At 40.9% G+C, this 14018-nt stretch overlaps 1 protein-coding gene across 1 annotated transcript; it reads right to left on the bottom strand.

Moving 5' to 3' along the window:
• Positions 1-12903: 12903 nt before the first annotated feature.
• LOC140715684 (C3a anaphylatoxin chemotactic receptor-like) lies at positions 12904-13755 on the bottom strand. Its single transcript, XM_073028052.1, has one exon. The coding sequence runs from the start codon at positions 13753-13755 to the stop codon at positions 12904-12906; it is 852 nt and encodes a 283-aa protein (XP_072884153.1).
• Between the last annotated feature and the right edge of the window lie 263 nt (positions 13756-14018).

The raw sequence follows: 14018 nt of genomic DNA, 5'->3' as shown, positions 1-14018 counted from the left end.
CACCAACCTCAGTTGTTCCAGCTGGAGCATCCGTACCCGTACCTGCCACCTATCAAAAGCAAGTCCCTAGACACCAAGATCTATAGACCAAAGGAGTTGCGAGGGGAAAGTTATTTATACAGAGCGCGGTGTGTGCCTGGTATACACTGCCCGGAATGGTGGTAAGAGTAGAGAAGTTAGGGACATTTAAGTGATGTTCAGATAGGTGGAATGAGCATAATGGGAGGTTATCGACATTGTGTTGGCAGAGGGGATTAGTTTAATTGTCCATTTATTTACTGATTTAGTTGATCCGGCACATTACTGTGCTGCATTGTTTTAAGTGATTAGAGTAAGGGTGTATTAAAGCCTCCACTCGTGACCACAGCTGCATCCGACTGTCCACTGTGTCTGTAGTCTGGGGATATCGGTTGTCTGTGTGTCCACGAGGAACTCCGTCAGGTTTTCATATTTGAGGCGTGTTTTCGGGTCTGGGTCATCCGTTCGAGCCTCTGCTCGGCGAAGGCCAGCAAGGGCGAGGCAAGGAGAGAGCGCCTGAAGACCTGACGGAATTTGCTGCAAGCGAAGATATCGCGAAGGGGGTTTTGGGCGCCGTTGAAGGAGGCCAGGGCTGCGGCAAATAACGACTAGTCCGGGGGAAGCGGTATGGAGTAGGTTGAGAGGAGGTCGTAGACCGTGTTGGGGATCAAACAGATCATAAATGTGACGACAACGGTGATGATGAGGCAGATAGGATTCTTAGATTTGTCTAACCTGTTCCCTTAGCCTCCAGCCAACCACGGAGTAGCACTTGATCTTAATTACAAAGTGGAAGGCGAAGTTTAAAACAAGCCAAAATGGCTCCAACACGGCCAATTCCTTCTCCAAATCCTGGAGCAGGGGGACGGGTAGGCACATGACGAAGCCTAGGATCCAGACTCCGAAGCAGGCCGCAGACACCCATGTGAGGCTCAGATGTTGCTGGAACTAACTGGGCCGAGTAATAGCCAGGCAGCAGAAGATGCTGATCAGACATAACAAATATAGAACCATAGAACCATAGAACATTACAGCACCGAAACAGGCCTTTTTGGCCCTTCTTGGCTGTGCCGAACCATTTTCTGCCGAGTCCCACTGAACTGCACCCGGCCTATATCCCTCCATACACCTGACATCCATGTACCTTTCCAAGCTTTTCTTAAATGTTAAAAATGAGCCCGCATTTACCACTTCATCTGGCAGCTCATTCCACACTCCCACCACTCTCTGTGTGAAGAAGCCCCCCCCCAATGTTCCCTTTAAACTTTTCCCCCTTCCGCCTTAATCCATGTCATCTGTTTTTTTTTTCTCCCCTAGCCTCAGTGGAAGAAGTCTGCTTGCATTCATTCTATCTATACCCATCATAATTTTATATATCTCTATCAAGTCTCCCCTCACTCTTCTATGCTCCAGCGAATAAAGTCCTAAACTATTCAACCTTTTTCTGTAACTCAGCTTCTCAAGTCCTGGCAACATCCTTGTAAACCTTCTCTGCACTCTTGCAACCTTTTTAATATCTTTCCTGTAATTCGGTGACCAAAACTGCACACAATACTCCAAATTCGGCTTCACCGAAGCCTTATACAACCTCACTATAACATTCCAACTCTTATACTCAATGCTGAGATTTATAAAGGTCAATGTACCAAAAGCTCTCTTTACTACCCTATCTACCTGTGAAGCCACTTTTAGGGAATTTTGTATCTGTATTCGCAGATCCCTTTGTTCTACTGCACTCCTCAGTGTCCTACCATTTACCTTGCATGTTCCAACTTGGTTTTTCCTTCGAAAGTGCAATACCTCACACTTGTCTGTATTAAACTCCATTTGCTATTTTCAGCTTATTTTTCCAGCTTGTCCAGATCTCTCTGCAAGCTTTGAAAACCTTCCTCACTGTCCACTACACCTCCAATCTTTGTATCATTAGCAAATTTGCTGTTCTAATTTACCACATTATCATCCCGATCATTGATATAGATGACAAATAACAATGGACCCAGCACTAATGCCTGTGGCACTGTACTAGTCACAGGCCTCCACTCAGAGGAGCCATCCTCCACTACCACTCTCTGACTTCTCCCATTGAGCCAATGTCTAATCCAATTTACTACCTCACCATGTATACCTAGCGACTGAATCTACCTAACTAACCGCCCATGCGGGATCTTGTCAAAGGCATTACTGAAGTCCACGTAGACAACATCCACTGCCTTCCCTTCATCCACTTTCCTTGTAACCTCCTCGAAAAACTCTAATACATTTGTTAAACATGACCTGATATATAAATATATACTGGCGGATGCGTTGAGGAGCATCAAGGTTCAAAAAATCTTCCTGGAAAGGCTTTGTGCCCAGAGTAGCTCAGGGAGATTTTGGCCTAGCGGAAGGGCAGGGTCAAGCAATATATCAGGTCAGCCACAGTCAGGTTCAGGAAACGCAGCGTATGGACATTACTCTTCATCTGAAAGCCCGTTACCCAGATGACTGCGCCGTTGCCGGGGACGCCCAGTAGGAAGGTGAGGTTGAAGATGACCATTGACATGACAGAACGTGCTCCCCACTCCATTCTGTTTCCATTGGCCGTGGAATTGTGGGAGGAAAGATTCCTAGCTAGCGTCAAAATGGATACTCCTTCGCAGAACGACATTGTCGAATCTGGTGAATGACGTATTGTGGAAGTGAGAGGCGCGCAGACTGGAGAGATGGCGTATTTAGGTGGGGAGGCGAGAAAGAAGAGGGAAAGAGCGATAGGCCAGTGGAGATGGGTTGCAACCCATCACCTAACTCGTACATTACAAAAGCATACTGGTTCTTTGGTCAATTGATCTTTGTAAACTTTCCTGTGGTTAGGCTAGGCTTAACCAGGTGGGTTTCTGGGCAGTGCGGCTCGTTGGGCGGGAAGGGCCTATTACTGCATAGTACAAGTCATGTGACATATTGCACTGTCACCAAAAGAGAAACATATTTCATGACGTAACTGAGTGACGATAATTCTGATTCTGATATGGGCTCTTGTTGGGAACTGAGACTGGGAAGAGGGCTTGGAGGATGAAATCATGGTTTGGAAAAGGGGAATGGAGAGGGGAGGAAGCGGGAAGCATCAGAGAGTCATTCTGTTGTTCTATACCCCGTGGGCATCTTGTGACTGTCTTATGACCATGATGTAATTGAGTATCTTGTGAGCATGATGTGATGTCCTTGTGATGGTTTGGGTGATGTAATTTTCCAGTCAGTGTGAGGTCACGTGACGACAGGTTCCAACAAGTATAAAAAGGGAAAGCCTGCTGTGACGCAGGAGTTTTTGTGTTGAGTTGTCGTTTAATTGGTCAGTTACTCCGTTATGCTGCATATTTGCTCTCATGACGCAGTTTCGTTTTAAAGTGGAGTTTTACTTTCCACTGTAAGGAACGGAATCGTTGTGCCGGCAGTTTTGCCAATCGCTGCCAGTGAAGTTTGATGTATCTTTGATTTAATTTTAAAGACTAAGTATTGGAGAGTCAAGACTTGACCGAAGTACTGGAACCCAAAGGATCGAGTAACGTTGGTGTCGTCGGCTATTTACTGCAGGATCGACATTATTGAATCTTTGTTTAGGAAATAGTGACCTGCATCTGAGATAACCCCTACTTGTAAGAGTACAAATGGTTGTGCAGTGTTCATTGGCCAAGAAAAAGGTCAGTTCATTTAAGCCGTTTCTATTTTCTTCGTCGTGAATCCTATTTACAAGGCACACTTCGGCTGGGAGTAGCAGTAACGTCACGTCGTCGAGGAATTCGTTACTTCAGGAAAGTCTCTCCCAATTGACTGTATAAATCACTTGGACTTTCACATTTACCACTTTAAGACTGTGTTCGCATTTACCACTTTAAGACTGTTTCAGTGTTGCCGTATAGCAGTTAACTTCCGGTTATGTTCGTCTTTTGTTTACTTTTCATTTTTGTTGAACAGAGTTCAATAAATTGCTTACTTGTTTATAAAGTTGACTCAATTCTATATTTATTGTTGCCAGACACTTATTGCAACACTGTAATGATCAATAAACCAATTGGTTGGAATCAAATGAATTGCCTCGTGACTCAGGGTTACAAGTGTCTGCACCCACGACAGCAACCGCCACCCTCACCGCCCATGGCACACCTTATCCGGCACCTCTCCCACATCCCTCCCGTGGCGCTTCACCCTCGCCATTCCCAACAGCCATTGAACTGCCCGCCGGATTTACAAAGGCACCCTCGGGACTGCGTTGATAAATACAGTACTGTGGAAAAGTCGAAGTCACCCTCAGTACCGAAATGTGCTCAGGACGTTTTGCAGAGTCCTGCAAAAACACAGAAGAATCCAGCACAGAAATGGTCCAAAATCGTCACAGAAATTGTACCGAACCAATTAAATTAGTAATCGCATGGCCAACGTAATAATCCCGTCTGCTGACACAACGTCAGCCTTCCTCGCATTCATGTGCCCATGTAAACGCCTCTTATCAGTGCCAGTTTGTTGTAAGTAAGTTTATTGAATACACAAAGCTTGGGGGTGTTGTGGATAGTATGGAGGCCTGTCAAAGGTTACACCGGGACATTGATAGGATGCAAAATTGGGCTGAGAGGTGGCAGATGGAGGTCAACCCACATAAGTGAGAAGTGGTTTATTTTGTTAGGTCAAGTATGATGGCAGAATATAGTATTAATGGTAAAACTCCTGGCAGTGTGGAGGCTCAGAGAGATCTTGGGGTCCGAGTCCATAGGGCGCTTAACGCAGCCGCGCAGGTTGACTCTGTGGTTAAGAAGGCGTATGGTGTATTGGCCTTCGTCAATCGTAGAATCGAATTTAGGAACCGAGAGGTAATGTTGCAGCTATATAGGATCCTGGTCAGACCCCACTTTGAGCAATGTGCTTATTTCTGGTCGCCTCACAATAGCAAGGATGTGGAAACTATAGAAAAGGTGCAGACGAGATTTACAAGGATGTTGCCTGGATTGGGGAGCATGCCTTATGAAAGCAGGTTGAGTGTACTCGGCCTTTTCTCCTTGGAGCTATGGAGGATGGGAAGTGACCTGATAGAAGTGTATAAGATGATAAGAGGCATTGATCATGTGGATAGTCAGAGACTTTTTTCCCAGGGCTGAAACGGCTGCCGCAAGAGGGCACAGGTTTAATGTGCTTGGGAGTACTTACAGAGTAGATGACGGAGTAAGATTTTTACGCAAAGAGTGGTGAGTGCGTGGAATGGGCTGCCGGCAATGGTAGTGGAGGCGGATACGATAGGGGTTTTTAAGAGACTTTTTGATAGGTACATGGAGCTTAGAAGAATAGAGGGCTATGGTTAGTGATATGCACGGAACAACATTGTGGGCCGAGGGGCCTTTAGTGCGCTGTAGGTTTTCTATGTTTCTAAGTACTCATTACACTATATGGTACATGTACTCTATATTTATACAGTCTAAAGGAGCATATACATGAATTTTCTTCCAAATATGTCCATGAACCTTTTATTAAAACTGCTCAAAGCTTAACAGGTATTGTTGTTTCAAAAGTAAATAAGCAATGAACTGAGATCTTATCTCTTGTGTGCTTCATATCGGACAGAAAGAGGAAAGCACCCTGCTTGCAGGAAGTGGTTTATATACTCGAGTGTACTGCGACTGTAGAGAGCGCCATTCTTTCAAACATAACGGGGCGAAAACACTAAGGTGATGGCATTGAGTGTATATTATGGACGGAATCCATAGCGACTTCTCATTTTCAATGTTCTTATTAATTATTTGCATAGACGAATACAAAATACGTTATAATTTTATGGAAACAGAAACAAGGTTAGAATGCCACATATCTATGTATAATAAGGTAGCCATAATTCGGAAAAGGTATATTTTATTCTAATCTAAAGCGAAAACAATACCCCATTACACAAAAAAAGAAAGAAAAAAAACAGCTGCTTGGTTGAAAGAAAAGAAGAAATAATCTTGGACATATAGTCGTAAATTCAAACAAGTAGTGGCCATCATCATTGCTGAACAAATCGAAGATTGTGAAATTAATTCCAAAAAGGTCCCCATAATGTGAAAAAAATTTGTCTAGGCATAGAAATTCTCTAGATTTAAACATGACATAACCTCAATCAACCAATGGGCATGAGTAGGCGGAGCGGCATCTTTCCATTTAAGCAACAAAACTGTTTTGGCTATAAGAGAAATAAAAGCCCAAATATGCATATCAGTCGGCTGAAGGGTCAAATCATTTCTTCCAGTAATGCCAAACAAGGGTGGCAGAGGATTAGGTTTAAAATTCACTTTAAAATGTTCTGAGAAAGTTTTAAATACTTCTTTCCAAAATTTATCAAGCCATGGGCAGGACCTAAACATATTAATCAGTGAGGCCTCTTCGACATTACATCTATTAGAGTATGGAGAAAAATCTGAGTGAAAACGAGAAAGTTTATCTTTAATCATATCGGCTCAATGAACCACTTTACATTGTCAAAGAGAGTGACGTGCACATAACGAAGAGGTGTGAACAAGTTTAAAAAAATCATTCCAAGTATCCTCATCAATTGAAATCTGTAGGTCTTGTTCCCAGAGATTTTTAATTTTGTCCAATAGAATGTTTGTCATTGCCAACGACATACTATAAATATTAGAAATGGATCCATTATGAAAAGGGTTTAGAGTAAAAAAAAATCAATTAAATTCTTTTCTGGATATTTAGGAAATGTACGAAGTTGAGAACGCAAAAAGTCTCTAATTTGTAAATATCTAAAAAAGTGAGTTTTACGAAGATTATATTTAATAGACAGTTGATCAAATGAGGAAAGACTACTCAGACAAATAGATCCTGAAACCATTTAATACCTAGTCTATTCCACTCTTTTAAAACTACATCAGTCAAAGAAGGTTTAAAAAATAATTTGAAAAATTGGGACTAGAGAGTGAAAAACCAAATATCCCAAAGAATTTTCTAAATTTTAACCAAATCCTCAAAGAATGTTTAACTACATTATTATCAGTTAATTTACTCAAGGATAGAGGAGATGGAGAACTAAGAAGAGAAGTATTAGAAAATTTATTAACTGAATTAACTTCTGAAGGCACCGAATCCGGACAGTAATTACGATTAATATAATATAACGGAAAGGCAAGTTAGCTTTTGTTGACGGCCAGTAGTAAAACCTAAAATTGGGTAGGGCTATCCCCCATTTTTTTTAGTTTTCTTAAGGTGAAATCGGAGGGTTTTATTCTTCCATAAATAAGAAGATATAATCGAGTCTAAACTGTCAAATAAGGATTTCGGAATAAAAACGTGTAGGGCTTGAAATAAATATGAAACTTTAGGCAAAATATTCATTTTAACTGAATCGATATGTTCAATTAGCGATAAAGAAAGAGGAGACCAGTTTCATAGTACCTTCTTAACATAGTCCAAAAGAGTGATAAAGCTTTCTTTGAAATGAATTTTATAATTCCTAGTAAATGTTATACCGAAATAAGTAAATTGATTTCTTACAATTTTAAAAGAAAGGTCAGAGTTGACTGATACCAAATTAGTCAAAGGAAAACGTTTACTCTTATGAAGACTAAGTTTATATCCTGAGAACTGAATAAATTCAGAAAGTAAAGAAAGTACTGAAGGTAGAGAGCATCCCACATTAGAAATGTAGAACAAAAGGTCATCAGCATAAAGCGACAACTTATGAGTGCTACCCTTCCTTAAAATACCCGAGATGTCAACGGATTCATTAAATGCGATGGCTAAAGGCTCTAAAGCCAAGTCAAATACAAAGGACTCAAAGAACATCCTTGTCTATTACTACGTTGGAGATTAAAAGGTTTAGATCTCTGAGAGTGGGAGATGAATAAAGTAATTTAATCTATTGAATGAAATTGGACCCAAAGTTAAATTTTTCTAATAATTTAAATAAATAATTCCATTCAACTCGATCAAAGGCTTTCTTGGCATCTAAAGAGAACACGCATTCCGAAGTTTCTTTCGAGGGAGAGTAAATATCATTCAGTAAACGACGAATGTTAAAATGAGAATAACGATTTTTATGAAATCCCGTCTGGTCATCAGAGATAATAGAAGGTAGAATGTTTTTCATCCTATGAGCCAAAAGTTTAGATAAAATTTTAGCATCAACATTAAGTAGGGAAATAGGTCTATAGGAAAAGCAATCAGTTGGATCTTTATTCTTTTTGAGAATAAGTGAAATAGAGGCGTCATAAAGTGATTGTGGCAACCTGCCTAATTTAAAAGAGTGAGGAAGGACAGAAAGTAAATGAGGAATAAGTAAAGGAACGAAAGCCTTATAAAACTCTCCAGAAAATCCGTCCGGACCGGTAGCCTTCCCGGAACTCAGAGAATGGGAAAACCGGGTAACTTCCTCAGAAGAAAAAAGGCAGATCTAACCATTTTCGATTAACCTTAGAAAGTGAATGAATGTTAAGACGATCTAGAAATTTATTGATAGAACAAATGGCTGTAAGAGAGTTTGCAGTAAAATTCTCTAAAATTATCATTTATTTCTAATTGATCAGAAGTTATATCACCATTCGCTTGGGAGATTTCCTTAATTGGACGTTCAACTATTAAAGTTTTAATTTGATTAGCCAAAAGTTTGCCCTTTATATCGCCATGAACATAAAACTGACTTTTATCTTTTAAAAGTTGAGTTTCACCAGGGTAAGTTAAGAACAGATCATATTTAGTTTTAACTTCAACGCACATTTTATATTAGACGTGATACGAATTAAAAGCATATTTTTGATCTGAATGTTTCAGCTGATTGGCTAAATCACTATTCTCCTTATTAGCTTTTTTCATAATACTTGCTGCATATGAAATAATTCGGCCTCTAATATAAGCCTTGAAAGCAATCCAAACAATAAGGCTAGAATTGCCATCTACCGTATTCTCTTCAAAGAAAAAAAGTAAATTGACTCTCTAAAAATTTATAAAAAGCCTTATCCGATGGTTAAATTGTATTAAAACGCCAACATCTGTTTGATCGAGAAACCCCCGGAAGATTTACTAATAAAAATACGGAGGCATGATCTGAAACAGCAATTTCTTTATATTCACAGGATCGAACAGAGGGCATCAAATGACTATTGTTAAAAAATAATCAATCCCAGAATAGGTATGCTGAACATGAGCAAAAAAGAATATTCTCTACTTTCTGAGTGGCAAAAACGCCATACATCAATAGTGTGACATTTCATTAGAAAAGATTGAATATAGAAGACAGATCTCCTAATATCCAATGGTATAATATAAAATCACCTCCCAAGGTTAAAGCGTACAAATTTTAGTCTGCTAAAAAGAAAAAAAAGTTCAAAAAATCTGGGATCATCTATATCCGAGCATAGAGATTAGCAAAAACCATTAGTTTGTTATCAAATTTCCCTGAGACTATAACGAGCCGCCCATTGGGGTCAGACATTACATCATGTTGAACAAGGACAACTGAATTGTCAATCAAAATCGAAGTACCCCTGGCCTTGGCTTGAAAGGAAGAATGAAAAGCTGGACCATTACAACGTTTGAACAAACGTCCGCAGTCAGATCTGCGAACATGTATTTCTTGTAAAAAAAATAATTGAGGCATTCAATTTCTTAATATAGGTAAACACCTTATTGCGTTTCACAGGGTGGTTTAAGCCTTTCACATTTAAACTAAGAAAATTAATATTGTTGTACCATTTAAATATGTTTAAAGCAGAGGTTAAACATATGAACCACTGGAATATACCAAAAATCCAAACATTAAAATTCAAAATACTTAACCCCAACAAATGAGGCGGGGATAACCAAACAGCTGATAAAAAGGAAAAAGAAAATAAAAACAGCCCACTCCCCCCACCCCTCCCAAAACAAATCACCCAAAACAGCTAATCTAGTGATAAATCGCACCCCCAATATCCTATGGCAGAGCTCCAAGAGAAGAAAAGATTAGTACAAAATGAAATCCAACATAGACTAAATAACCTTCAAACGAATTGAAAAAAATCAAAACATAGTACTTGCAAAAACAATTGCAAGGGAAGCTTACTGAAGTTAAGTCTATTAATTTTCTAAACAGTAAAAAATGAAAAAACGAGAAGAAAAAAGAATTATTTATGAAAATATATCGAGGTAAAAGGAATGATTCAAAGGAAGAAATGCTAAACAAATAAACTACAAAAATGCAACTGATTGATCAGTCAAACTTAGGGGACGAGGTTATAAGAAGCAAAAACAAACCGTTAAACTTCTGGAGTTTATAGACGAAATATTTTTCAAAAGAGCTAAAGAAGAATTCAAAACATCATTTTAAAATACGATAAAAACATTAATTATAAGAATATATGAGAAAAGAAGAAATAAATGTTCATAAGAAAGACGTACTAAACCTTTAGACTGCAAACTTCCAACAACAAAGAATCGGTCAAGCTAAGGAAGCATGGTTTACATAATAAGGTATTAAACAATTAATGTTCTGGACTTGATTCGGCTTGAAGAGAATCGTGCACTTCCTCAATGACTGTTTTGTTCTTAAAACGTTCATTTAATATCTTGGGTGAATAAACTTCGACCAGCCTTATCTTGTAATCTTCAAAGCTAATCATACCTAACCGACGAGCTTGGCGAGTTATAGTAATCTTTGTTTGGAAGTCATGAAAAGTAGTTATAAAAGGTCGATGTTTTTGTTCAGAAGATGATTTAAATACTGGGGCTCGGTGCGCCCGATTAATTCTAGGCAGATTATCCAAAACATCACAAAACAAGCGAACTAACAGCCTTGCAAAACATTCTGAAGGTCAATTACCGTCGACCAACTCAGGAAGAACCAAAATTCGTATATTTTTCCGTCTTGATCTACTCTCCAAAGGGACAATCTTTAGTCTTAAAGATTCAATGATTTTCGATGGTTTATCTCCGAACTTTTCCCAAGTCATCCGTCTTAGTATCGAGTCCCGTTAAAGCATTTTCATGTTGTTGAATCTGAGTAGTATGTTCCCGTACAGTTTTTAAAATAGAATACAGTAGAATCTCCATTCGTTTAATGCAGTAGAAATGCAGTAGAATCTCCATTCGTTTAAGCTCTGTGGTAACTTTTAAACACACATCCGAAAGTTGTTCAGAGGTTTCGCACTGAGCTTTCCGAATTAGCTCCGCAATAGCTTCCATCGTCACAGAAGGATCCTTTTTTTTTAGTAGATTTAGCACGAGACATCATAATCCTCCAAAAGTAAGTTTTCAAAGCAGATTGGATTCAGTAATTTAAAAAGAGCAGAGCCGTTCGAGAAACACGGCTACTCCAGACAATGCCAGTAGGAGGCGTGATCCACGGCGACTTTATTCCGTGGAGTCAACTTTGGCATGGTTATAGAAGGGGGGGGGGGTGTGTGATGTTATTCTGACTGTAAGTCAACGACAGGCGGTTTTCCGCACAGAGCAGTCCTATGACTTTCAGTTGTTTGTGATATAAACTGGATCAATAAAAGGGATGGATATCCAGATAGGTGGGTTATCAGGTTTGAGAACGACACATGGATTTGGTTGTGCTGTGCACCGTGAAGATGTCTATCAAAGGATGCAGCCAATACTGTGCCAATGTCCTCGGCACGCTAGATTTTTTTATATGTGGTTTTGGATGGCATTCATCGCAACATCATTGATGCTCTCTGGGATGACCTGGAGAAATAGAAGTAAGCAAGAGAGCCAAGGTGTGCAGAAGGACCGTGGCAAGTTCTCCAAGATGCTTGGGATGGCCTACCAGCCGATTTTCTTGTAAAACTGCACGACTGTGGCAGTAAGAGAAGTGATGTACCTTTACAGGCAGAGGGTGGTAACAACAAACTTTGATCTGATTTTGTTTTTCTTAGTATTTACTGCTGTTTATAGTATTATTTTTGTATGTAGAAGCTTTACGTTTCATTAGGCCACTTTATTAGGTACACCTGTATACCTGCTTGTTCATGCAAAGATCTAATCAGCCACTCATATGAAAACAACGCAATGCATAAAAACAGGCAGGTATGGTCAAGAGATTCAGTTGTTGTTCAGACCAAACATCAGAATGGGGAAGAAACGCGATCTAAGTGACTTTGACCGCGTATGACAGTTCACGCCAGATAGATTGTTTTGATTATTTCAGAAACTGCTGATTTAATCGGATTTTCACGCACGACAGTCTGTAGAGTTTACAAAGAAAGTTGTGAAAAAAAGCATCCTGTTCTCTGTGTGAAAATGACTTGGAAGGAGAGAGGTCATAGGAACATGCAGACTACTTGGTGAAAGAGGTTTTTACAGTTCTGGTCGCCCATTGCAGGAAAGGTGTCGAGGCTTTGCAGAGGGTGCAGAGGAGATTTACCAGAAAGCTGCCTGTATTAGAGAGCATGGTCTACGACGAGAGGTTGAACACATTTGGGTTATTTTCACTGGGATGGCGGGATGAGATTTAGTAGATCATGAAAGGCATGGGTATTCAGTATGTTTCCCAGGGTTGAAATGTCTAACACCAGAGGTCGTGCATTTACAGCGAGAGTGCTTCATTTCGAAAGGAGATACGAGGGGCAATTTATTTACACAGACAGTGGTTTGTGCCTGGTCTACGCTGCCTGGAATGGTGGTGAGAATAGAAGGGTTAGAGACCTTTAAGACATGTTGAGATAGGTAGAATCAGCATAAAGGAAGGATAAAGGTAGGCGGAAGCGATTAGGTAAATTGGGCATTTATCGAGTGATCGAATTGATATGGTACATTGTAGGCCGAATGGTCTATGTTCTATGTTCTGAGAGATTAGAATAGGGGTGTAGGAAAGCCTCCACTGCCGACCACAATTGTATCCGACGGTTCACTATGTCTGCAGTCAGAGGATCTCGGTGGGATGTCTGGCCACAACTAACTCCCTCAGACATTCGTATTTGAGGTGAAGTTGGAGGTCTGGGACTGGGTCTCCAATTCCAGCCTCTGCTCGGCGAAGGCCAGACGGAGCGAGGCGAGAATGGAGCGGCTGCAGACCTGGTGAAATTCGCGGCCAGAGAAGAGATAGAGAAGAGGATTGAGGGCGCTGTTCAAGGAGGCTAGGGCGACAGTGAATAACGACCACGACCAGGGGATCGGTGTGGAGAAGGTTGATACGAGGTCGCAGACAGCGTTGGGAATCCAACAGATCATAAAGGTGACGACCACGGTGATGATAAGGCGGACAGGCTTTTTAGATTTGGCGAACCTGTTCCCTTGCAGCTTCCAGCCAACCAGGGAGTAGCAGGTAAACATAATTAGAAAGGGGAGTCCGAAGATGAAAACAAACCAAAATAGCTCTAACACGGTGAACCACTTTTCCAAATCCTGGATCAGGAGGACGGGCAGGCATATGACGAAGGCTAGGATCCAGACACCGAAACAGGCCGCACGCACCCATCGGAGGCTCAGAAGTTGCTGGAACCAAATGGGCTGAGTAATAGCCAGGCAGCGGTAGATGCTGATCAGACATAACAGATATACGCTGGCGGATGCGTTGAGGATCATGAAGAATCCAATATACTTCCAGGAAAAGTAGGGGTTGTACCCAGAGTAGGCCAGCGAGTTGTTGGTCATGCGGAAGGGAAGAGTCAGGCAATAGATCAGGTCAGCCATAGCCAGGTTCAGGAAACACACCGTGTGGACCTTAATCTTCATTTTGAAGCCCGTCACCCAGATGACTGCGCCGTTACCCGGAACGCCCAGTAGGAATGTGAGGGTGAAGATGACCATTGACATGACGGAAGGTGCATCCCACTCCATGTTTCCAAAGGCCGTGGAATTGTGGGAGGAGTCATCTCCAGCGAGCGTCGAGTTGGATACTCCTTCGGAGACTGACATCGGCGGATCTGGTGGAGGAGATATTGTGAAAGTGAGAGCGGTGCACGACAGCCTTCCCGTAGTGAGGCGAGCAGAACTGAGCACAGTACTCTAAATGGGGTCTGACCAGAGTCCTCTATAGCTGCAACATTACCTCTCGGTCCCTAAATTAAATTCCACGA

Source organism: Hemitrygon akajei, chromosome 24 (genome assembly GCF_048418815.1).
Source record: "Hemitrygon akajei chromosome 24, sHemAka1.3, whole genome shotgun sequence".
Taxonomy (NCBI): Eukaryota; Metazoa; Chordata; class Chondrichthyes; order Myliobatiformes; family Dasyatidae; genus Hemitrygon; species Hemitrygon akajei.
Note: the sequence above shows the minus strand (reverse complement) of the source record. Positions and strands in the feature narration are given on the sequence as shown.